This window comes from Tachysurus vachellii, chromosome 13 (assembly GCF_030014155.1).
Source record: "Tachysurus vachellii isolate PV-2020 chromosome 13, HZAU_Pvac_v1, whole genome shotgun sequence".
NCBI classification, from domain to species: domain Eukaryota; kingdom Metazoa; phylum Chordata; class Actinopteri; order Siluriformes; family Bagridae; genus Tachysurus; species Tachysurus vachellii.
The window spans coordinates 7,810,001-7,833,770 of record NC_083472.1 but is presented as its reverse complement, the minus strand read 5'-3'; the positions used below and the strand labels follow the sequence as shown (position 1 = coordinate 7,833,770).

Below are 23,770 nucleotides of genomic sequence, written 5' to 3'. Positions count from 1 at the left end.
TAAATAGCAGAATTGAACCCACTTCCACTGTACAATTGAGCAGCTTTCAAACCAAACCTAATGTCTACAGTACAGTGAAAATGATCTGCGGCCAAGACAGAAGGTCTTTTAGAGGAGACTGCCTTTTCAGTGAGGAATTAAAGAATTAATCCTCTAGTTTGGCTTAATCAGCATGACACTTTGAGGACAGCATCCAAATCTACTTTTCTTGTTTTTGCAAGCTCACAGCAAAACAGAGCACATATAATATGTGTCTAGGAATGTGACTCTCTTAGACTTGCTTAAGTCCCCTGATTTATTGTTGTTTCTGGCTGTCAGAATGGGTGTAGGTTATGGAATGACATCCACACAGACAGAGTAAGATGTGGTTAGGGTCGGAGAGATGATGAGCACTATTCTTAGTTCAATGGAAGCATAACTTATCAGCATGGACCTCGGTGTAAAAAGTAACAGCAGTGAGTCTGATTAATGTGTCTGTCAGTGTGTCTCTCTCTTAGTCAACACAGTGCAGATGAACGAGAGTGTCTTATTTGGCAGATTTCACTTTCTCACATGTGCTATGCAGACTGACCACACATCGATTTCAGGGAAGATAGTATTACAGTGCAGGCTGCATCAGTCTTTCAGTCCAGGCTGTGTCCATTCTTATTCACACACACTCCACACACCCACACACACACAGACACACTTCTTTATTAAGTAGTTTTCAGTAATATGCACAGACAGCCTTAATGAAGCTTATCACCCTTAACATCCTTTAGACACCTAGAACTAGAACATTTTTGCCTCTGGGCATTCTTCAGAAATTAATTTTTACCTCAGTAATAGCCTTATTTCAGTTTAATCAATCCGGATTTACTCTTGTACGACTTTTTTATTTATTTATTTTGTATAACTAAGTCTGTAGTTGTCTTCCTTTTAATACCACTCACTCATCTCCAGACATCGTAGTTTGTGTCATTCTTTATCTTAGACCACGTCTTGTCAACTCTTATTGCCATTTCAGCACTAGGACTTATCAGATTGCATTAAGCTATCCCTGTGTCCATACCAACCCAGATATCAAACAAATGTGAGCAAATCCCATCTATGCTCTGTATGTGGAGTTTCCATGTTCTTCCCATACTTCAAGGCTTTTTTCCAGGTACTCAGGTTTCATCCCACAACCAAAGATTTGCATTGTATGCTGATTGGCATCTCTAAATTGTTCGTAGTGTGTGTGATTGTGTCCTGTAATAGGTTGGAACCCCATCCAAGGTGTCCTCCACCTTGTTGCCAGAGTTCCCTGGGATAGATTTCCGGTTCCCTGTAGGATAAGTAGTAAATTGATGATTGGTTCATCGGGGCATCTGCACCTTGCTGGGTCCAGCATTTCTGTCCAAATATAAACTAAGATTAAAACCATGTGATTAAAAAGGACAAGAAGGAGGGAGGTGAAAAGCAACCCTTCAAGATGATGTGATGGTTGTAATTCACAGCTCTCTGTGGGGCTGTGGGTCATGTCTGCGTTGCGGGTCCGACCCCCGATAATGGAAGCCTCATGAGGAGAAGTGATAGCATAATGAATAGGTTGATCAGGTCTTCATTGTTAAGGCTTGTTGTTTGGGAAGATAGCTGGTGGAAACTATTAAAATTCCCTCAGTGCAACCTCAACCCCCTGTCTTTTAAAGAATCCATCTAGAAGCAGCTTGTGAGGATCAGAGAAACCTGCACCTCTGTGATAGAGTCTGTTGCTGAGTGTTTGAGGCACAGTGCCAGTCTTGGGCCCATTACTGACTCGGTTCCTTGGCAGAGTACTATTTAACATATTAGAAGTGTCAGGAGCATTTGAGCCAACAAGAGTTCAACCTGAACACAGTGCAGCCCATCTACACATCTTGAAACAAGCTGCTGGTTTCAAACTACACTTCCACATCATTCACCATGTATACCCTTGTTTGTCACCCAAGATGAAATCACTGGCAAATGTTGCAGTGGGTACCCTTGAAATAATGCTACTTGAATGGCACCTATTGTTCAGGCAAGGGTTTTATTTTGCACAAAGGCGATTAGTAGCACATGAACGACGTTCTGTATTAATCAAGCATCATGCAGAGAGTTCATTACTCGAACCACAGCAGTCCTGGGACAGGCAAAGAAGCGTGTCATTTCCTACGCTTACCTCATAGATTTATTAGAGTTCTCGTCTGTAATTGGCTATAAATACGTCCAGTTGAACATGGGAAAACAACAGTCATTTGGATATTACTGCTTTTTGGTATGTCATGATTCTAGTAACTCTTAATAGTAACCATATCTATTTGTGCAGCCTGGGGTATTACTGTCACCTCCCGCAGAAGGAAATGATCTCCTTTTACCACATCAATGAACCTCTGCACATTAAGCAATGCAGGATTCCTGTGTGTTTAAACATTATTCCAAAAAGTGGGTTCAGAAATTATGCTTTTGGTCGCCATATACAACAGAGCTTGCATTAAACAAGTGGAAGATAGCTCAGGTTAAACCCACTGCTTTTTTTTTTTCTTTCTTATTTTGGCTCCAAAAAAAAAACCCTTTATTCCCACATGTTCATTGTAGCAGTACAATTACTAGCTACATAATAGAACCTTATGGAAAAAATTGCTATTTATGCTCATTTATTAAATATGATACAGAAAATAGTCAAAGGAGTGGGAGAGGCTCTATAATAAAATATAACATGGCAAATGGTTGTTCTTTTATTTATAAGCATCAGCTGCTTTGCATTTCCTAAATTGAATGGCCAAACACATGAGGCCCTCAAACTCAAAACAGATTGCTTACGTGGTAGTCTTGTGATGCTCTGGGCAAGAACGCAAAGAGAGAAATCTCATGGTTGCAGTGTCTGTTTCAGATCTGCTACACTTAACTTACTAGAAAGGATTTTTTAACAAATTCAGTGGTGTGAATGAACTACAAAGGAAGGAATCAACCAGCCAGATAATGCCTGTCTAATCCAAGCTTCCTGATTTGATCTGTGATTTTGCATTTAATCCTAAATTCTGGAGATGGGTTATGAACTGTGACATGACATTAATTTACAACTCTTCACAGCCTGCGAGGCCATATACGATGCAGTATCGGGGTGTGACAAACTCCCAGTTCCAATACTTTCTTAATGAGAAAGCTAAATGACAGATTTATAAGTCTGCATTCTTGTATGAGAAAAGCTTGGTTTTAATTATGTTTCATCACAGATGTGGCTGTATGATTAAAAAGTTTACCCAACACTGCTGTGTGGGCTGTCATTGTTCATGCAGAGAGGTTATGAGAAGAATTTTATTTACATGGTTTTAGACCTGGAGTTTCCTCATAAAATCCATTGAGTGAATACAAGATGTGTAAAAACTGGCAAACCAGAAGATCTACAATGCTAAAGGGACATTTTGTTCTCAGGAGGTGGCCAAACTGTAACACTCATCCTGACAAATATCTTGGGTTTCAAACAAATAAACAAATTATGCTTAAACCATGCATATGCAAGGTCAAACCTTGACAAAACTTGAACACTACTTATTAAAAGGCTACGGCTGATGCACCATAACAGATGTTACTGGATAACTATGAACATAACAGAGCAATAAAAATGCAAATAAAATCTAACCTTCATTAAATCCGAAGCAGTTATGCATCTTCGAGCTGAATAGCCGACTACTTTTCATTTTCACTCCACCATTTCACCAGTAAACGATAACACATGAAGAAGCTTAATTTAAAAATATCACTTATGTAAACTTTATTTTTTTACTATATGCATTTTTTTCTTATCTAAAATAAGGTGCCAATATATGTATAGGGCACTGTCCATAAAGCAAAAGTGAATTGTTATACATTGCAAATAGAAATATGATGCTGGGATTGTGCTAAACAGGTCTTATGCAGTGTTTTTGCAGTGTCTTTGAGATGACTTTTCTTTTTTTTTGGAGCTATGATACAGTATGTGTTTGTGCTGTTGTATGTGAGGTAGGTCTGACTAATTTAGAACAGTAGCTCTGTGAAGAGTGTAATCTGGCTTTGTAAGCAGTTGATGAATAAAGCAGGAAAACATGAAACCTTACTTTCCTGTTTGTACCTCAAGTCCCACATGTTTCCTCAGAGACCCACTCAAATATGATGTTTACAAGAGGCTTTCTCCTTGTGAGGTTAATTGCAATGGACGCACATGTTTTGGTCAGGTGTGTCTTAAAGCATGTGTGAACAGATGTAAAATATGACCAATTCGACCTAAAGCAAACTGAATGAAAATAAGACAATTTAACAACTTTTGTTTAAAAAGAAAAGCCATTTAATATGGGATCTTGAGGGACTACAGAAGAAAGAATCAATGAGTCTCTGGAAACATCAGCGAACTGACAGAGAATGTATCTGTATATAATACTGTATATACAGAGAGAGTGATAGATTGCTAAATCTTGAAGGAATGATTGCTTTGAATGTAAAGACTGAATTTTAAGTGTGGAAGGAAATAATTAAGGCTAAACTTGCCTTAAAAGACAAGAGAAATGACATTTCTTTTACATACTATTAGAGACTGTAGTAGAAGTAAGTGAGGACACGCAATGCTCAATGAGCTCAGGATAGGTTTTAATGTTCAGCAAATTACTTTGTACCATTCTAACGTAGAGTATTACGTAGTGAACATTCAATGGCAGTCAGCCAACAAAAAACAAGCAACACCAAGATTTTGTTTTTGTTCGTAATCTTCAGGAACATTTTCTCACACATTTTCTCCAGCAGCTAAATTTCTAGTTAGAAATACTTGCAGAATATGTCATCAGATCATTCAACACTTTTTTGCCCCATGGCTTTTACTACACTTTGACTAATATGACCGGTAGTTGAGTGTGAACCCTTGCGGACCAGTAGAAGATATTCTATCTATTCTGATCACAAATAACCTTGACTTTCAACAATTCCAAGACCCAGCATTCATGGGCTCCATCTGCTGCAGTACCAATCAGCTTACGAGGCATGTTATAAATCATAGATGTTTATAAATTTATGCTTATTCTCTGCGGGCAGACATGAAGAGTTCATTATGGTCTAAAGTTGTCCTTGTGTTATAGACTGGGACTCTGTTATCGTGTGCAAATTCTCAGACATGTCATATGCCCTCCACATAGTTAAACACATTCTCTCCATGCTCTTTCATTAATTACGTATGTATACAAACACTTCTTGTGTTTTTCTCATTATTTATACACACAAATTGCCCTCCCACCATGGGCTCATTATTCAAATGCAACAGCTTTCCTCTGGAGTCTATTCTATGAACAGTTCCCTGAGCGGTGTAATCACTAGCATTCTCCCTCTCTGTAAAAAAGCATGACCCTGAGGCTATGATTATCTTAATTCTTATATTTGCTCACCGTGAGAAAACATATATAAAATCTTTTTCATGCCCTGGTCAGCAGGCAATACAGCCCCCACTGATGACTGCAGCTACAGCATGACCAGATGTCGACAAGTACCTGGAGTTGTGCTAAAATAAAGTCTTTTTGTATAGAACAGAGGGCCACACTGCTTTAACTCATGCCGGTGGACGTGGCTGCTGAACGGAGAGACATTTTGAGACCCCTGTCCCCTGAAAACTGCAATATGTGAAAGCTAATGGGGTCTCTGGGAGGTTGAAATGTGGCCTGAGGACCTGCAGTCGGCATGAATGACCCTGATTTATGATCCGGCACATAAAAAAATGCTCAGCAGTGCCACACCACAGCTGAAGCCGATTTCAGTCCAGGTCTTGGTGTTAATGAGGGAAGACAAGCCATTTAGCAGGTTTTCCACACCACTGGCAGCTGTTCTTCTTCTCCTGGTTTATATACAGTACATGATTTCAGTGATTCCCTGCACCGAAAACACACCATAACTACATCTAACCAGGTCACAGGCCAATTATTTTAAAGCAGGGCCCAAGTGTTAAAATCATTGTCTTATTACTTAGTGGAATAAATCAGCTCTGCTTAACCAAACCCCCCACCCCCCACCAGACAGGCTTTTCGTGAGCTCCCTAGGGGGCCATTTCTGTAGCTCTGGAAAGGATGTTGATGTTTATTTAAATACAGGACCTCATCAGTGCACCCTAATTTATCAGCCAGGCTTAATGATTGCGTAATCAGTGAGATCACATCCCCCGTAGAGGTAGCACATGCCATCCACAGTGTTCCGCTTTGAAAAAAGGGGATCAGCCTAATGTTTGACTAATGATGTCAGTATATGCAGTATATGCAGAGATGCACAAAAAAACCACAATGTATAAAATCAAAGCCTGAAATGCAAGGTTTGACTGAAATTCGAATACACGTTATTTAAAATATGAACAATAACAATGACAATCAAGTGCAGTTATGAAAACAGATTACATAGACAGAATTTTTGCAAAATAAGGTTATTATGCAAAATGCTGCAAAATGATATTTTGAAGCAGGACAGACATCTTTAACCGAAAAGATAATATAATCAAAAGAATGTAAACAAATAACTATGAAATTAGATGTTAACTGTGCTAATCGTAACTCTAGAAGAAATCTTTTAATCTGATGTAAATATAGCCAAGAAGTTTGTTAAAGTTTTAGTACTGGGTCTTTTAAATGGAAGCGTTTTTTCCTGGTGCTTTATAGACCAATCAGCTTGCAGAGTTTCTTACATCATCTTATTGCAAATACCTTTATGTTTAGCCTTAAATACTTATAGCAAATTCTGCAAACATATATTTCTGTTAATCTTAAATAAGAAGCATTTCAATGTAGAGTACATCTCTTTTAGCCTATTCTGGAATCTGTATAGCATAGTGAACTGATTCTTGTTAACTCGGCCAGTAATGTAAATTAATTTGTCAAGCTGTCAGGTCCAACATCATGTTTGTTAGAGGTGCTTTCGCCAAAGCACAGGGGAAATCCAAAGCACCCAGGCCTATATTTCATCATTACTAAAGAGGCTTGGATTTGGCTGCCGTCTAATGACTTAGATTTGGTTTATACAGTATGTTTAGCAGCTGGAGGGCTTTGAGTAGAGCACCTAGTTTTCCTTCTTCTTCTCCACATTCCTCACTCGGAGACATGGAATTGGAAGTTTTTGTTGGAATGCGTTGAGCTGGAAAGAGATACCACTGTGCCTGTTAGTGAGATTTTGAAAACAAACAAGAAAGAAGATAGGACAGGAGAAAGAAAAAAGGGACAGGATGATTGTGGATCTCAGGACAGAGTAAAGACAGACAGGAGCTGATGGCCGCCAAAAAAGAACAGCCAAGGCGGCAGTACAGGAAGTGTGCTGTTTATGTGAAGAGTGTTTTGGTAAAACTCCTGTTAGGGAGGTGTAGCAGAATGGAGGTCTTGGGTGATAACAGTGAGTGATGAAGATGTGATTTATTTGAAATGATGCCCCACAGTGCAGCTGACTGGATCTCTTCACCTCTGAAAGAGAGGGTAGGTTTTGGGAGAAATTGTGCTGCTTCCTGCCATAGCATTAAAGCCTTTGCGTGGCTCTCCACAGCTCCTCTTTACCAGGAAATGGCAGCATGCAGGACAGCTGCTGATTTGATTTGATGGGTGGGGGTTTCTGGGGTAAATTGAGTTTTGACACTAATCTCAGGAAGCAGTTAACACACCACATCCAGGCAACTGAGGCCACACTCAGTGGCACCCGAAATATTAACATCACAGAAGTCTGCCTTTTGTTTGGCCATATTCATGGTTGTCTCTGGGGAAAAGAGTAGGATACTCTTTTCAGATGAGAGGTGAGACCTTGCCCCTGGCAAAGAAGTTGAGCGTTTTTGGATCGTATTCATAGTAAGTGGAAAAAGAGAGTTTTGTACCAGTCTGTGGTTTTGGAAAAATCTTTATATTTTTTTATCAGCCACCTCACCTACAGCAATGAGCTTTGAAAGGTCATCAATACAGGCTTCAGAAAACCTCATGGCTGCTATGCTTACTCTCCATCATAGGATAAGGAGCTTGAAAATGCTGGAAAGCTTCAAATAAGAGCTGCTGCTACTTCAAATCGAGAGGGACTAGTTTAGATAGCTTCTGGTTAGCTTTTGATAGAACTATATTAAGCGCATAAAACTGGATGGAGACAGATCTAGAAACAGAGATTGTATCTTAGAGTAGTTTGGAAACATCAGGGTATCTCCAAGAAGGAGTTGCTATCATTTGCTGAGAATAGAGAAGTCTGGACTGACCTTCTCAGCTTATTGCCACCATGACCCCCAGCAGGAGTTAATTAGCATATGCATGACTCAGCTATGGATTTCAGTATCATATCATACTGTATCAGTTCATTTCATATCATATCATATCATATCATATCATATCATATCATATCATATCATATCATATATCATAATAATGTTCTACTCTCCTAATGTTTTCTTCTTGCTAGTGCGCTGTTTTCTACATGGCTATCCAAGCTGATGATATTTTAATTCTAGGCTTTTATGGAGGTGAGCAGTGAGGCGTTCTCACCAACTGATATCTTATTTCCCTCAGCTTGATAGTAGACAGACAGCAGCATCTTTGTCTGTGTGTAAATTGGTGAGGAAATGAGAAGTGCCCCCACCTCCCACCCTGCTGCCATTGCTATTCTATTATATCTATCCAGCAGAGGCTGAGCACAGACCACAGTCACTCTGGTAGATCAGAATTGACTCAATAAGAAAAGCACCCAGAACCACACTGATATACGGTTTCTCAGACTTGATAGAACTTCCACATGGATAAACTATGGGTTTTATTGTGACAAAACAGCATTATAGTACTTTCTAAGATAGAATTATCAAATTTCCAAATAATGACCAAAAGATCATATAAGAGCTGATTTATGCATTTAGGACTTCTATCAATGAGAAATTATTTACTTTATAAATCAGTTATAATGACTAATAAAGTGAAAATATTTAATTCAAGTTAATTTCATGTTTCTTTCGTATTCTATATTTTGGTTTTGGAGTTATTTCTTCCATGCTTTAATGACTGTAGGCTATGGTTTAGACAACAAGGCAAATTTGTATATGAAATCAGATTTTATTTTTTATTAAATGTCTGCATCACAAATGATCAGTAACCAAATTCTATTTGTCTGTTAAAACCGTATTCATGTGTACATCAGGCAAAAGGCAAAAGATAAATGCACAAAAATAAATCATGAGATTTTAAGCATTAAAATATGATTGATATTCCCTTTGAAAAATATATTTAATGTCTTGATGTTTTCATTAATCGAGACAAATTTTAATATTAACACTACTGAAACAGATATATATAGAGTATGCAGAATAAGCTGGCTGTTCATTTATATTGAAAAGTGGACCAGGAGAATTTTTCAAATAACATGAAAATATGAATAATATTCAAAACTAAAACCCCTGAAACCAATAAATCAAAGATTGTTCCACAGTTGTCCTGTTTTACTTTCATGATGGTTTTCATCTTAGTTGTACTTGTCATAAAAGTCAAGAAACACAAACTAAATGGCAAAAAAGATTAATTTAAAAAAAAAAGAACGAAAAAAAAAGCAAACATCATGTCTAGATATTTTAATCTAAAAATCTTGTAGACATGTTTCTTTTATCTCGGACAAGATGATTTAAATATATATTAAAAAAGGGGGTTTGAGTGCTTTTGATTAAATGCGAGCAAGTAAAACTAAATTAAATGAATTGTCTCTTGCACCTTTTCTATATTTGATAGCTAAATCCTTTTAATATTTAGGTACAAATAATATGAGATACTTAAAATCATTATTTTTTAGCGGTTACTTGGGTAATTTTGCAGTAAGGACTTTTTTCCACATTTTACTCAGATATGATTTCTGGGCACTTGGATACAACACTTCTATAATTGCCATCCATTTTACTGACCCAGTTTGTATTTTAACATTTTCATTCAAAACTAATTTCCATCTTTTCTGAAAGTTTCTATTTTCCAAGGTGTGCACAGAAGTTGTCCTGTACTATCTGCAGGATTTGTGCTGAGGCCAGCTATGGGCAGTCTTACATGTTCAGCTTCTCTCCAATATGTGCGGTTTTAAGAGCAGTTCCAAGCCCTACTGCAGATACCAGTCATCATAATTGCCACTCTCTCGTCAGGACTTCTGTGTGTTAATGTGTTCACATGTAAACATGTGGGCAAATATTATGGCTCCCAGGGCACTTGGCCTACTCCAGAGTCACTGTGCCAGCCTGTGGCTAGATGAACTTATTGATTGGTTGGCTGAAGGGTTGAGAGAAGCCAGGGGGCTCCATCTTGTGGTTGAGGAGGCGCCTGCAATTTATACATCTCTCTCTCTCTCTCTCTCTCTCTCTCTCTCTCTCACACACACACTCTCACTCTCTCTCTCACTCTCTCTCTTTCCTTCTCTCCGTTGTCATTGAATAATAACTTTCTACCACCTTTGAATTGTTGCATTTGTTAAAATAGATATAGATCTTGAATCCTGCTTCACAAAACAACAAAAAAGTTTGGGTTTCTCCTTCTAGACCATAGGGGTAATGAGGGGTGACCTTACTAGTTTGAAATGACCCAAAAGATCCAGCCTTCAATCAGAAAAAGAAATAAGTAGCCTGGAAAAGCTTACAGTAACAACACGTCTTTTTCTCCACATTAGAGCCTGAGGTAATTATTGCTAAATGGAAACCCTTGTGTTTGTCTTTCTCTGTTATGAGTCTAAGTTTGGGTGGCCATTGTTGGAAAAGAAAAGGGGGATTTTTTCTAGCATGTGATAAAAGAACTGCAGACTGATTGAGGCCCCATGGGTCTTGGTCCTGAGCTCTTGTTCTGACTTTTTACTCTTTTTCCATCTCTGGATGCAGTTACTATTTTCTCAGGTCAAGTTACACGTTAATTACCTTTCATTGTTTACTTTCATATATTCATATATATTACAAATGTAGAAGTACTCTAGTCTTTTTAGATCTGTGGATCTATTAAATCATGGATGGTTCTCTTTTACTGCTGTGTAAACATTCTAAATAGTTCAACCACCATATGATCATGCATGCATTCATTCTTTATGATCATTCATTCATTCTTTATGCTAGTCAGGGGGAAAGTGGATCTGGAGCTTATTTCATGGGCCTCATGCATTCACATTTGTTTACTCATTTTTTTGTAAGTGAAATGCTTGTTTTTAGGAGATGGAAAACAATCGGAGAAACTGACATGGATACAGTGATGAAAATGATCCAACTGCACAGTATCCTTAGATCAGGATCAAACCATTGGACTGGAATCACTGGAACCTGGTGCACCACATTGCTTCTTATACATTTTTGTTATTAGATGGAAGTGTTTCTAGACTTCATTAGTTTTAAATAGTTTTAAATAGGATTAAATAGTTTTCTACTATACAAAGACAAATATAATTGTTTACGCCTGTTATATGCACCAACACGCAATGTGCTGAAATGGAAAGAAGTCCATCAAAACCCACTTCTGATAGTGATGAAGAACACACCAATTCTACTAAGGAAACAATACATCTCAAGACAATGAAAATGTTTTGATCTAACTGGAATTTATCAAAGCAGAAAACTTTCACAGTCAGCAGCAGACCAGAGATTGTGACTACAGTATGGACTCTTTGTAGTTGTCAGCCTCAACTACAAAGAGTCCATAGTCAAAATCTCTTGTCTTTACTCTCTGAATTTTTAACCAGATAACCAGCAGAAGTCATCTACATACAGTATAGTTTGACTCACTCCCTGTTTCACAGGTGGATGATTAGCCCTAATCCAATGCTAAGGTGTAGAAATTGTATGGTTATTCACCAATGGTTAGTACTGAGAGCCTGCAGGATGCTACTTTAGGCAGGGCTGCTCTTCTTCAACACAAAGCCTGCTTTGGCTCTTATTCAATAAGCCTGACGCTAGCCATTTACCGAGCATAACTGGATTACTCTCATTATAAAGAGATTAGGCTTATTTGCCAACCGAGCAGCAAACCAACGCACCCTCTGTCTTTTCAGTTTCCAACACTCCACATTCTGGGAATGTGTTTACAGAATTTACTTTCTGCAGATGCTTCATCGTATTAGATAGAGCTGTTGGAAATGAGCCGTGATATGTGTTACTGGGGTGGAGCTTTGGTTGCGGTTGGCTTCTTGTTTGATCAAAGAACACCAAGCTTTTTTTTTTTCTCTCACTTCAAAGATGACACATTCACTCATACTGTTCTCTGCCCAGACACAGAGTGTGAGGTGTTGGGACAGCAGGAGGTCGAAGGGAACAGAGGTCATGTGACCAGGCTATGGTCATTCAGAATACAAACAAAAATGGCACTTACATGCAGACAGTTTATGAATGCATCATTCCAGGGGACATAGAGATAATAGTGTATTTTTTGTAGGTCTGTTCATTGACCTACTCCTCTGAACCTACTTTTCTCAGACACAGGGCTTCAATACACATATGCTTTGTATAGAAAGTTCATGTTTGACTTTGGTTTTTATATAAATTTTACCATTTTTTATTTAGAAAGAGGTGATGAACAAAGGAATACTACTGTACAGCATGTGTCTATTTACTAATAACATTTACTTTTAAACTCACTTTTTAACACATCTTTAGGCACGACATCTATTTCAGGGGCATTCAAATATTATTTTAAGGTTCGAGATCATCAAAAAAAACTGAATGGTGACAGCAGGTACAATATTAAAATATTATAAATAATAGAGTTGTTATGTAGTATGTTTTTGTTTCACCATACTGGTGCTTGATGTAATTTATTTATTTTTTTTGATGATTTCCAAAAGGTGATCGGTTTTGGAGCTAAAGTGGAGAGAAAATGTGTACTTCTCTATCAATCTGACCTTAAAAATGTTTTCATCAGTTTTATTTTAAATATAATGTGTATTTGCTAATGAGAACAGATTATAGAGTATAGAAAATTAAATGAACATTTTTGAATACTCTCAGCCATGTGACATCACGTCTCCAACCTTGCAGCTAGCCTTGGGTCTGATGAGATGCCTACAGCTAAATCACTTACATAAGTACACACGATCGGATAAACCGCAACAGAGAACCTAATGCACTGGCACATGCTTAGCAAACTAAATCTTTATTGAAAGTTAGAGTCTTTTTTTTTTTTAAATATTCAGTACAATCTGCTGGTTTGCTTTAATCCACCAGGTAATGACCACTGATCTACACAATATGTGTATTTTTTATGAAGTAGATCTGGTGGCATACAGTATATGGCATAGTTTAAAGTTTAAACATTTTTATTAGCTTTTATGCTTCCATACTAATTGAGTTTCTAGTCGTTTTTATTAAACAGGATTTCTGTTCTCTTTTCTGGTTATTATTCTTATGTTGACAATGTGCAGGTTTTACTTTGAATTTGAATTGAATGCTTATATGCTTATACAAAGAACCCTTATAATAATTCATGTGTAATGGAAAAGTTTTCGAAATAAAGGATATCTACTGCATTTATTTGTTATTGCCTGCATTAATATGTATGGCAGATCTTCCTAATTTAACAGCAGTCTCTTGGAATCTTCAGCCGTCAGACATTGTGCAATTTTTGACAGGAGTTTTGGAAACAATTTAACTTTATGCCGTATGCTGTGCTTTCTGCATTTTCCGTTAATTGTAAAGGCACTGTCTCAGTCTGTCTGTCTCTCTGTCTGATGCAACGTGCACGCACGGACACGGACACGCTCGGACACACACACACACACACGGACACACACACAAACACACTTGTTTAAAAAACTACACCCACAAAATAACACACATTATGATCACAACACTAGCACCTGCACCTGTACAACCAGCTTCCAGTTAATTGGACAGGATGGCTCCTGGTCTCCGTGGCAACTGTGACCTGCCACGAGATGAATTGAAACTGTGCAGATACGCACACCACCTCCCATTATACCCCCCTCCCTTCCCGACCCCCACCCCCAGCCAATCTCTTAATCTCTTCAGTGTTATTTATGGCTGTGCCACTGAGCAGCCCAGATGTGAGCAGAGAGATGGAGACTGAAGAGAGGAGTCAGCTGTTTCAAGCCGGCAGTATGCTCCTCTTAAAAGCTTCTCAATCCTATTGTGTGATTAGCAGGTTTATCCCTTTTGTGTCCTTTCCCCCTTTTTTGTAAGCTTGCTTCGAACAAGATTGGCTAAAGATTGTTATATTTTTTTTTACTTTCTCTCCCTCGCTCGTTTTTTTTTTTTTAGATTTTTAAAGCGCTCCAATCTGAAATTCTCTCTGCCATATCAGGCGAGGCAACAAGGCTGTCTGTATGCTGTCCTGTCATCTCTTATAACTGACATTTTATTACGTCTCTAAATGTCTCTAAAAGCCTGCTCTGTCGCTCAGGCTCTGTCCAGGGGGAAGACACGGTGGAAGGAAAGAGAATTAAACCAAATGGCAGAAGAGGAATAAAAGTGAATTAGCGAATAACAAATTGCCCTCCTTGCCCAACCTCTCTAACTATTCTCCCTCATTTTTCTGCAACCAACTCATCTAAATTTGTTCGACATTTTTTGGGCCAGGAGCCAAAAAGGCTTTTATAACCATAAAGGGTATGGATCAGGATAAATCACATTAAACTGTCTAATTTAATTAAAGTATTGACAAAACATAATAGATACTTACATGGGTTTAGGGGTGGGGGAGGGGTGAGGGACCTATTTCCATTTATAACTTCCATACATGGGGCTATCTTGGGAGCGGCACAGGAATGTTAAAGCACAAGTGGCAAGCTTTAGCGACCCAAGGGAGCATTTGAGCCCATTTACAATGATTTAGAAGCTGCTCTTTTTTTTTCATGCCCTCTACTACCAGAAGAAAAAAAAATGTGCAGTGGTGTAATGAAGCGAATGACTGTCACAGTTTAGGCTGCGTCAGCGGACTGAGGATGATCAATACGGGAATATTTTTATTCATAAAACTTAGACTTAATTAAATCAAGAAGTCTTTGAGCTGGATGTAAGACACCAAGCAAGGGCAGAAAGTTAAATGGCTGGTGTAAAATACACGGCCACATGCTACCAAACTTTGATCGGGACTTCGGAGAAACTAACGTACATGTGTTTTGTTCTTTTGCTGTGTCTCCATTTTTTTACGTTCCTTGGCTTCATTCGTACCTCGTAATTAGTTAAATCTCAACGCCATTTCTTCTTTGGAGGTTTAAGATGGCTAGTGTAGCTACACTCCCTAGATTTCCCTTATGACATCATTTAAGCCCTCATTTGCCTTCGGACTTTTATACATCCAACCAGTATTAACCTTCACTCTACTGTACTGCTGTATTATTTAAAACCCAACAAACCAGAACCACAACAGTAGGAACCTCCAGCTAAAGAGATGAAACGCTATACTGATGTCATGCTGTGCCTCTCTCTTCATGAAGAACATGCAGGTTCACATCCAAAGCCAGCGTGTGGTTCCCTGCCACCTGCCAAAATCCAGTATTTGTCTCTTTGTTTTAGAAATAAGTTTCAGCAGAGAAACCGCAGTCGTAATTCAAATGAATGGAACAGACGAGTCCGTTTTGCTTTATTGAGAATTAGAAGCAGAGGTCAGTGATGGTTCCTCACACTGAAAACAACATTTGGCCTCCGCCTTGCCACTATTTATTATACTGTCTATTGAAAACGTGCCTCTATTCTCTGGTTTAATTAAGAGCTACTGTCATCCTGAAAGCCAATTACAGTTGAGAGTCTTTCAGAGTCAGGAATCCATAGTGTTTTAATTTGCGTCCTTTTTTTTTTTTTTTTTTTCCAAACTGGCCATAAACCAAAATGGAGACCGCTGCTAACTGCAGAAGAATCCTAACATACTGCTCACTGCCCATCATAGCCATAACCACAGCCATAAAAAGCTGAAATATGAGTCGGGATCTGTATTTATTATGCGCTGTTCTATGTATCTTTATAGAATAAGTGTTAAATAAATGGCTGCTCTAGGATTGGTGGGAGTGGCCTACTTCTATCATAGGAGAAACGGATGAATATTGACTGAAAGAGAGAGAGAGAGAGAGAGAGAGAGAGAGCACTCAGCATGCAGAAAGGCAACAGCAGCTGGAATGGGAATGTGCAGAGATTGCACTAGGGAGTATCGTCCATTGAAGACGTCTTTGGTTTCATAAAACAAAATGCTTATGGAGCCCTCGGGGGTCCTCTTCTGCCCCAGTGGTTCTGGATGTGTCTTTTTTAATGAAAGAAATCAAAAATGTGCATCTCATAACCCAAGTGCCCCAAGTGTGGTTGTGTGTTTGTGTCTGTGTGGGTTAGTGTGTGTGGGTTTAGTGTCTGACCCTGTGTGGCCGCTGTCTTAACCCTGTCGTCTATCTAAGGCGTCGACAGTGCTCGAGTCCCGCTGATGAAAAACAAATATGCATGTGGCAGTGCTGCCTGAACCCCATGCTGCTCTGTTTGTCTCTCAGATTTTCTGGAATTTCACGCTTTGAATTTTGGCCTCTAAACACACACACATGTCAGATCATACATGTAGTTCTCAGTTTAAGCTCTGAAGAGCGAGATGCCCTTCCCTGAAGCTGGAAGCGCTGGGTCTCTGGTTAGATGGAATATAAAGGCAGTGTGATTGGTCACAGTTATGAGAGTCTAAGATTAAATGAATAATGCAGGGTTTCTGACAGGATGGCCGTCGGCTACTGGTCACCTTTCACCTGTGTGTGTGTGTGTGTGTGTGTGTGTGAGAGAGAGAGAGAGAGAGCTAAGATATATAGATAGATTTAGTATGTGATGTACAGATGTAGCTGTGGGAAGTGTATATAAATACAGAGAATATAAAGCATAGAGCTCATAGGAAATACATCTGAATGGTTGAAACTATAGTTGGGTGAAATTGAATGAAAAAACAGGACAGAGCGCAATCATTGTTTTTATCCGTTTTTATATACACCTTATATTCTTTCTGTTATATCCATTTATCCATCCATCACTTTTCTGTTCTTTGGACTGAGAATGTAAACCATCTTCTGAACAATCAGGGTATGGCATAAAACAGTGCTATGATATAATGCAAAAATGACAGTGTGATATTTAATGTTAGAAAATGTCCGCAAAAAACATTTTAAAAATATTATAAAACATTTTAAAATTATTTTTGCCCCAAATCAATACTGTGATAAACTCAGCAAAGTGTAATTATATAAGTTGAACTGATATAATGATATTTTATTAACATGAGAACTAACTGGTATTGGTGCATGGAAAAAACATGTAACGGTAGTAAGGGTTGTAGTAATAAATAAATAATTTCATTATTTATTTTATTATATATATATATATATATATATATATATATATATATATATATATATATATATATATATATATATATATACACACACACACTACTACTAATAATAATGATAAATAATAATAATATAGTGATTCTGTCACTATTACTAATATTATTAATTTATTATTAATAATGTTATTGTTATTATTATTTATACAAAATTTCATACTTTTACAGCTCAAATTGCTTTATAGTGTTACAGCTGTAGTGTAATTGCTTTACACTTTATACAAAAATAAAGAATCAAAAACCAGTCAAAAATAAAAGTGTAAAATATGCATTTAATTACAATAAAGGAAATGAAAGTGATAGAAAGAAGAATAGCATTAAACTATTAAAATATATAAAAGGATTGTAAAAGCTACATGGCAGTAAAAGTAAATAGTAATAAATGTTACAGTGAAAAAGATTGTCTGTGGCTGTTTTTTAAAAATCAGTAATACATGGAGCTTGACGCATGATTATTGGTAATGTGTTTCAGAGCTTTGGTGCGTAAAAGCAAAAATCTGCTTCATGTTGATTCATGCTTCTTCCCTGTTGCAGTATATTTGGGAAAGGTGAGCTCTATATTATCTTGAGGTACAAATTTAGAACACAGTTTATTCAGAGATGGATGAAGTCGCAGTAACGGATTTAGTAATAAAATTTTATAGTTGATTCTAAGTGAAACAGGCAGCCAGTGGAGTGATGTCAATCTCCTAACTGGTCTAATACGATGTCGCTTACAGGTGTGGTGAAGGTTTACAGTGTGCTGTGTGAGTGTATAGGTGTAAGTCTACGGTAATGAGGACGGGTAGTCATAGATGTGGGTCGGGGTGTATTGGGGTGTTTTTATGTGGAAAGGGATTACAGGGTGTGTGTTCTTGTGGTTAGGGGTGTATGATGTGGATTTGCATGGAAAGCATTTCAAGTGAAAGTAAAGGTGTGGTTAAGGGTGTGCTAGTGGTGTGTTTGTGGGGAACAGGGTTATTCGGAGTGTGTAGGTGGGGTTATTGGGGTTAGCTGTGTGCAGGAGGTCGGAGCATTCCAATCCGATCCAAGAGGATTTATAACGGATCTATTTAAGTCATAGGGGGGCACGGTGGCTTAGTGGTTAGCACGGTCGCCTCACACCTCCAGGGTTGGGGGTTCGTTTCCCGCCTCTGCCTTGTGTGTGTGGAGTTTTCATGTTCTCCCCGTGCCTCGGGGGTTTCCTCCGGGTACTCCGGTTTCCTCCCCCGGTCCAAAGACATGCGTGGTAGGTTGGTTGGCATCTCTGGAAAATTGTCCGTAGTGTGTGAGTGTGTGAGTGAATGAGAGTGTGTTTGTGCCCTGCGATGGGTTGGCACTCCGTCCAGGGTGTATCCTGCCTTGATGCCTAATGACGCCGTGACCCGAGGTAGTTCGGATAAGAGTGAGTGTGAGTGAGTGAGTGAGTATTTAAGTCATAAAGGGCATGATGATCAGATTCAATGGATTGAGTAGTAAATAGTAGTAAGGTTTTATTAGAACTGGTGTGTGCTTTGTGTATTGAGGACATATCAGGGGTGTTTAAATGGGCTTGAGGTGTCAGGAGTGTGTAAGGGGTTATAGGGGATGTGTGGGTGTGTTGTCGGTTTTCACTAGGCTAAACTGTTGCGCTCAGACAAAAGGTGGCTCTCAGATAACAGCTTTGCAGAGCAACACGAGGCATCATGTGATAGACAGAAGGCGAAGCACATACATGTCAGAAGACGTATAAGCAACGAAGTCTCTGCCCTGCTCAGCTCACGATAAGGAAAATAGAGAGAGATAGATCCCCCTTTGAATTTACAGCTTTAAAAGAGTGGCTTTGAGCGAGGCTGTGATTTGATCTGGCCGTGGCTCTGCTTCTAGGCTTTCCTGTGTTCGTATTACAGTAATATGGTCTTTATCCTTGCTTGTCTTTGACAATCACACTTTGCCTTTGTGCCTTTCACACTCGTTTCCTGCAGCGAGTAAACCTGAATAATCCAGCTCCAAAACACTTGGTTCAATTCCTTTTTTCTATTTTTTAGGTGAAAGATGAAGGATGACATTTACAGAAATGCGATAACAAGAATTGACCCACACGTAGCCTAATTCTTTTTTCTGCGTATGTGTTTTGTGTCGCGCGCTCGAGGACGGATTTTCCTTGCACTCCTGCTCTGTTATCCGTGTGTGTTGTTGAGCTTTTATCAGTAATATGTTTTGGTGCTGCCAGGTTGTCTGGACATGGGAGGCTTTAATGGAATCAATAGGAGATTTATGGCAGCCATCCTGCAAGTCAGGAGGAGGAGGGCGAAAGGAAAATAAAATTAATGAAATTTGCGAGCAGATTGTCAGAGGCGGGAGACGAATGCACTCGCCCCTACACACATGCTGTCTGCGTTTGTGTGTGTGTGAGACAGAGAGAAAGACAGAGAGAGAGAGACAGACAGACAGAACCTAATTTTTTTCCTTTCCCTAAGGCATATCCGTAGGAAAACTAGTAGATGATTCTCTGTATGAGCATGAGATTCAGTTTGACTAGAACTTGTACTTAAAATCTTTTATACATGTAGTATCACTGAAGGACATAAATACTGCGTGCAAAGCTATTTTCATCTGGCAGAAAGATAAACCTTCATTTTTACTTTATAGCCCTGCATTAAAAGTTTCAGACAGTTATTCATAAAATGTCACCTAATTCTGCTTACTGCCACAATGTCTTCAGTCGCCGGTCCGAGTTAATCTCTCTGTCACCTCGAAGAATGAGTACAGAGTTGATTACTGCTGCGGAAAGCGACAGTTTCTCATAACCGCTCTTATTCAGCTTGGCCAGTTTGCTTTTTTTGTTAGAAAGATGGGCGTGAAAATCCAGCTGAGTAAACAAAACAATAAAACATTTATTATCCGTGGAAGTCCTCTCCTCTTAGCGTGGAGAGGAATCTCAGTCCAGGCTCCGGTGCTCATAAAGAATTAAACGCTCAGCCATAAAACACATCTTCTCCCTCTGCCCACGTCCCTTACGCCTGCTTTGCATTCATGCCATCAAAAGCGGTATACAAGTCATCAGCAGAGCTGTGTACACTTGGACCCCTGTGCTTTCAGTTTCCTTCTCATGTGAAATCAGGATCATATGAGCAAAGGATGTTTATATAAATGCACAAGCCGCTCACGTCAAAGCAAACGAGCGTCTCAATGTGCTAGCAGAGATAGGCCGAGCCAAAAAGGATGCAAGGCTGTCGAACATGTCAAAAGCAATCAAGGCCAGCCAGATACAAATCTCTATTCCTTCACTACAAAGCATAACATAGTTATTAATTTTTTTTTGCACTAATAAAACTTCATTGGTTCCTAAAAACACGTGCGTATCAGATTTTCCAGGGAAGCAAAAGAGCAACATGGGTCCAATAAGTGCTGTTTGTATAATTCTCCTAAGAGGAAATTGCTGGCAGTCCTATAGCTGATACATCATTACGGAGCACACAGCGAGCCTGGCAGAATTCCACTGAGTGTTTGGATCCGTGCCTGATTGTTTATCAGTGAAATTGGTTGTAGCAAGGGCAGACGGGTTAACCCGAGCTCGGCTCTCTCCATGTTACGTGTTGCAGCCATGACTAAGAGGCAGACGCTCCGATTAGCCGGGCCGATATTCCATATCTCTTTCGTTCCCTCTCTGGCAAGTAATTGCATTCTGCTTTTTAAATTATATTTGCCGTTATCAGCCTACAAACAAACAAGCTTAATAGAGTTAAGCAAAACCATTTCAAAATGTCAAAAATCATTTTGCTCCTAACTTGAACATTAAGTATGTTGACCATTAATACTGATTTGGTGTGTGTGTGGTGCGGACATTAAAGAAAAGGTTTCTCTTTTTATCTTTTTTCCATTTCCCTGTCTTCTACTGTCATGTTACTCAATGTGAATGTAATATCTTTATTGAGAATAATGAAATGCATGTGAGAGAAATGCACACACGCACACACACTCACACTCACAGACATACACATACAAATGCTCACACATATTCACCGTAATGAAGGATTCAAAGACAAAAAAGCAAGATGTGACATTTATGGTCTGTTGAACAATTTTGTTTTAGACTTCAAAGCAAAGGAGTATCATTCAAGAAAGGCCGGATTGTTTCAACACCCATCTGGCCCGAGATGCTTCTCTGCTTCTCTGAAATGTGAAGTGACTTCAAACATCCTCCTAATATTTCATCTCTTTCTCTCTCTCTCTCTCTCTCTCTCTCTCTCTCTCTCTCTCTCTCTCTCTCTCTTTCTCTCTCTCTCCAGGGACCTGAGTGAGAATCAGATTCAGGCTGTACCTCGGAAGGCTTTCCGTGGAATCACCAACGTCAAGAACCTGTAAGTCTGCTGCACCGTTGCACTCTCTTCTAAACAGATGTCATCCTAAAAAAGATTTAAACAGTCGCTCCATTAAGCCAGAACGAAATGAAAAAGTTGTCCCCCACTCCTCTGTTTAACACAAGTTCTGCTATGTTACTTTATCTTACCAATAGAAAGAGGACAGCTGCCTCCCGGGAGGCACAGTAAAAGCCTATAGCTTAGGTTCCTTGAATCATTTGTCTTAATACTTGATAAACTTAGCAATCATGGAGAATCAGTTAATCAGTACGTCTCAGTAAGATAGATGTGTTCAGGATATTGCTATGAATAATGCTCCCCTACCACTTGCAATTACACTAATGGAGTTTGACAAATTTATGCTCTCACTAACAGATTCAGGCTCTGTGCTTTTTTAATGTCTGCTCATTATGAAGATAGACAAGCAACACGTCCAACAATGGACACAGACTTTTAGCCAAAACACTCAAGGAATGTGTGTTTGCGTGTGCATGTGCATGTGTTTGGGCATGTGTGTGTGTGTGTGTATATATGTTTGAACATTCAGACTTTTTGTTATGTACCTTTGTTTGTGGGCTGAACCACGACTAAGGAGTTTAAGTGTTGTGAGCCAACATCCTCTATCTCTTACCTACAACAGTAAACGTTGCATTCCCCACCTCCACGGACATCTCGAAGGCCTGGGCACGATAATTGATAATTGATAAATTCTCCTTATTTTGTGTGAGAACGTAACTGTTAAGGTTACACTTAATGAGCCTCTCCCTCTGCTTGCAGTTAAAGATCAGCTGTGTAATGTGACCTGAGCCTGCGTGTGATTTCCCAGCCCGTAATCTTCAGATGTGCGCTGTGCTGTGCTGCGGTTCTGAAAGCGGTGTTGCTTTATCTGATAGTGGTTGAGTTCCAAACCCAGTTTAAGGGATCAGTACACTCGTGCTCCATGCTGAGAGCTAAAGCGTAGAGTTCTGAAAACTGATCTCTCCCTTCTGCTCTGGGCTCGATATTCAATGTCAGGACGATTATTTTGTATGGGGACAAATAATACAAGAGAGCCCATAAGTTGTGTTGGGAAAAGAACTCTTATAAGAGATGGATACAGTTGTGCTAAGGCAGAATAAGCAAACATATTCAGGAGTAGAATGATTTTAATTAGTAATTTTTTTTAAATGAGTAATTAAAAAAATTATATTTAAGGTAAGTAAGAATTTCCAACACGTATAAGTATAGTTTCGACTAAATAAAGTACAGCTGCACGTTATTAATGAACAGTATTTTCTACACAGTGTTGTTGAATTCTTCAGTCTGATTGGTCAGATGTTGTTGAGTCATTTTCTATAACAGCAGCTCTGACAGTAGAGCGACTTTAAATCAATAGATTAATCAATCGCTCTAATACGTTATCGTTTCTATAGTAAAAGTATACACAGGAATTTGCTTGATGGATGCTACAAGTGAACGAATTTTAAAAACAGACACAGAAACAAAACAGGCTGTTCATTAAAATAAAAAGTAAAGTATGTTGGTCTTTAATATATTTTTTCAAAATGATTTTTCCAAACTGGAAAACCAGCAAGCAGAGCCTAAAGCTCACTAATTGGCTAATGTTTCAGAGCAGGGCTTGCTAACTGATACGTTAAATCTTTTCCACTCAGCCGTTTTTACTGTGATGACAAATTTGTTCACTGATTTAACATTTCAACAAATAACACTTAATTAGCATGACTAAGAGCAGCGTGACTGTGATTGTTATTAAGCGCTAAATCTTCACCTGAAGTTGTGAAGTCTGTAATTCAGGAAAAAAAAAAAAAGCTTTCATAATTTTCTCAATTTACAATGAAAAATAAAGCTTGAATAACTTTGTTTGGCTGAATAATTCTAATAAAGGAATTTCAATACTAAGCTATATTTAGAAATATTTTCTACAGCCCTAAATTAAAGTACCCTTGAATATGAGTCAAGTGAAATATTTTTATATTTTGATTTGTGCGTAGACAAAACTTACTTTCATAGCCTTTGATGTCACAGCGGAGAGAAAAAAAGAGTGTTTGTTTGTTCTGACCCACAGCTCACCCAGGCTTGTATTGACAAACTGGTGTGTGTAAAACTGACTGGTTTCATATACATAAACACAAAAAGACATTATGT

At 38.7% G+C, this 23,770-nt stretch overlaps 1 protein-coding gene across 1 annotated transcript in view; it reads left to right on the top strand.

The window, feature by feature from the left end:
• The window catches only part of slit3 (slit homolog 3 (Drosophila)), a 167,390-nt gene that overhangs the window by 68,545 nt on the left and 75,075 nt on the right, over positions 1 to 23,770 (top strand). Inside the window, exon 5 of the mRNA XM_060884926.1 lies at positions 21,554 to 21,625. Within this exon, the coding sequence (XP_060740909.1) occupies positions 21,554 to 21,625 (72 nt within the window). The remainder of the gene's footprint in view (positions 1 to 21,553; positions 21,626 to 23,770) is intronic.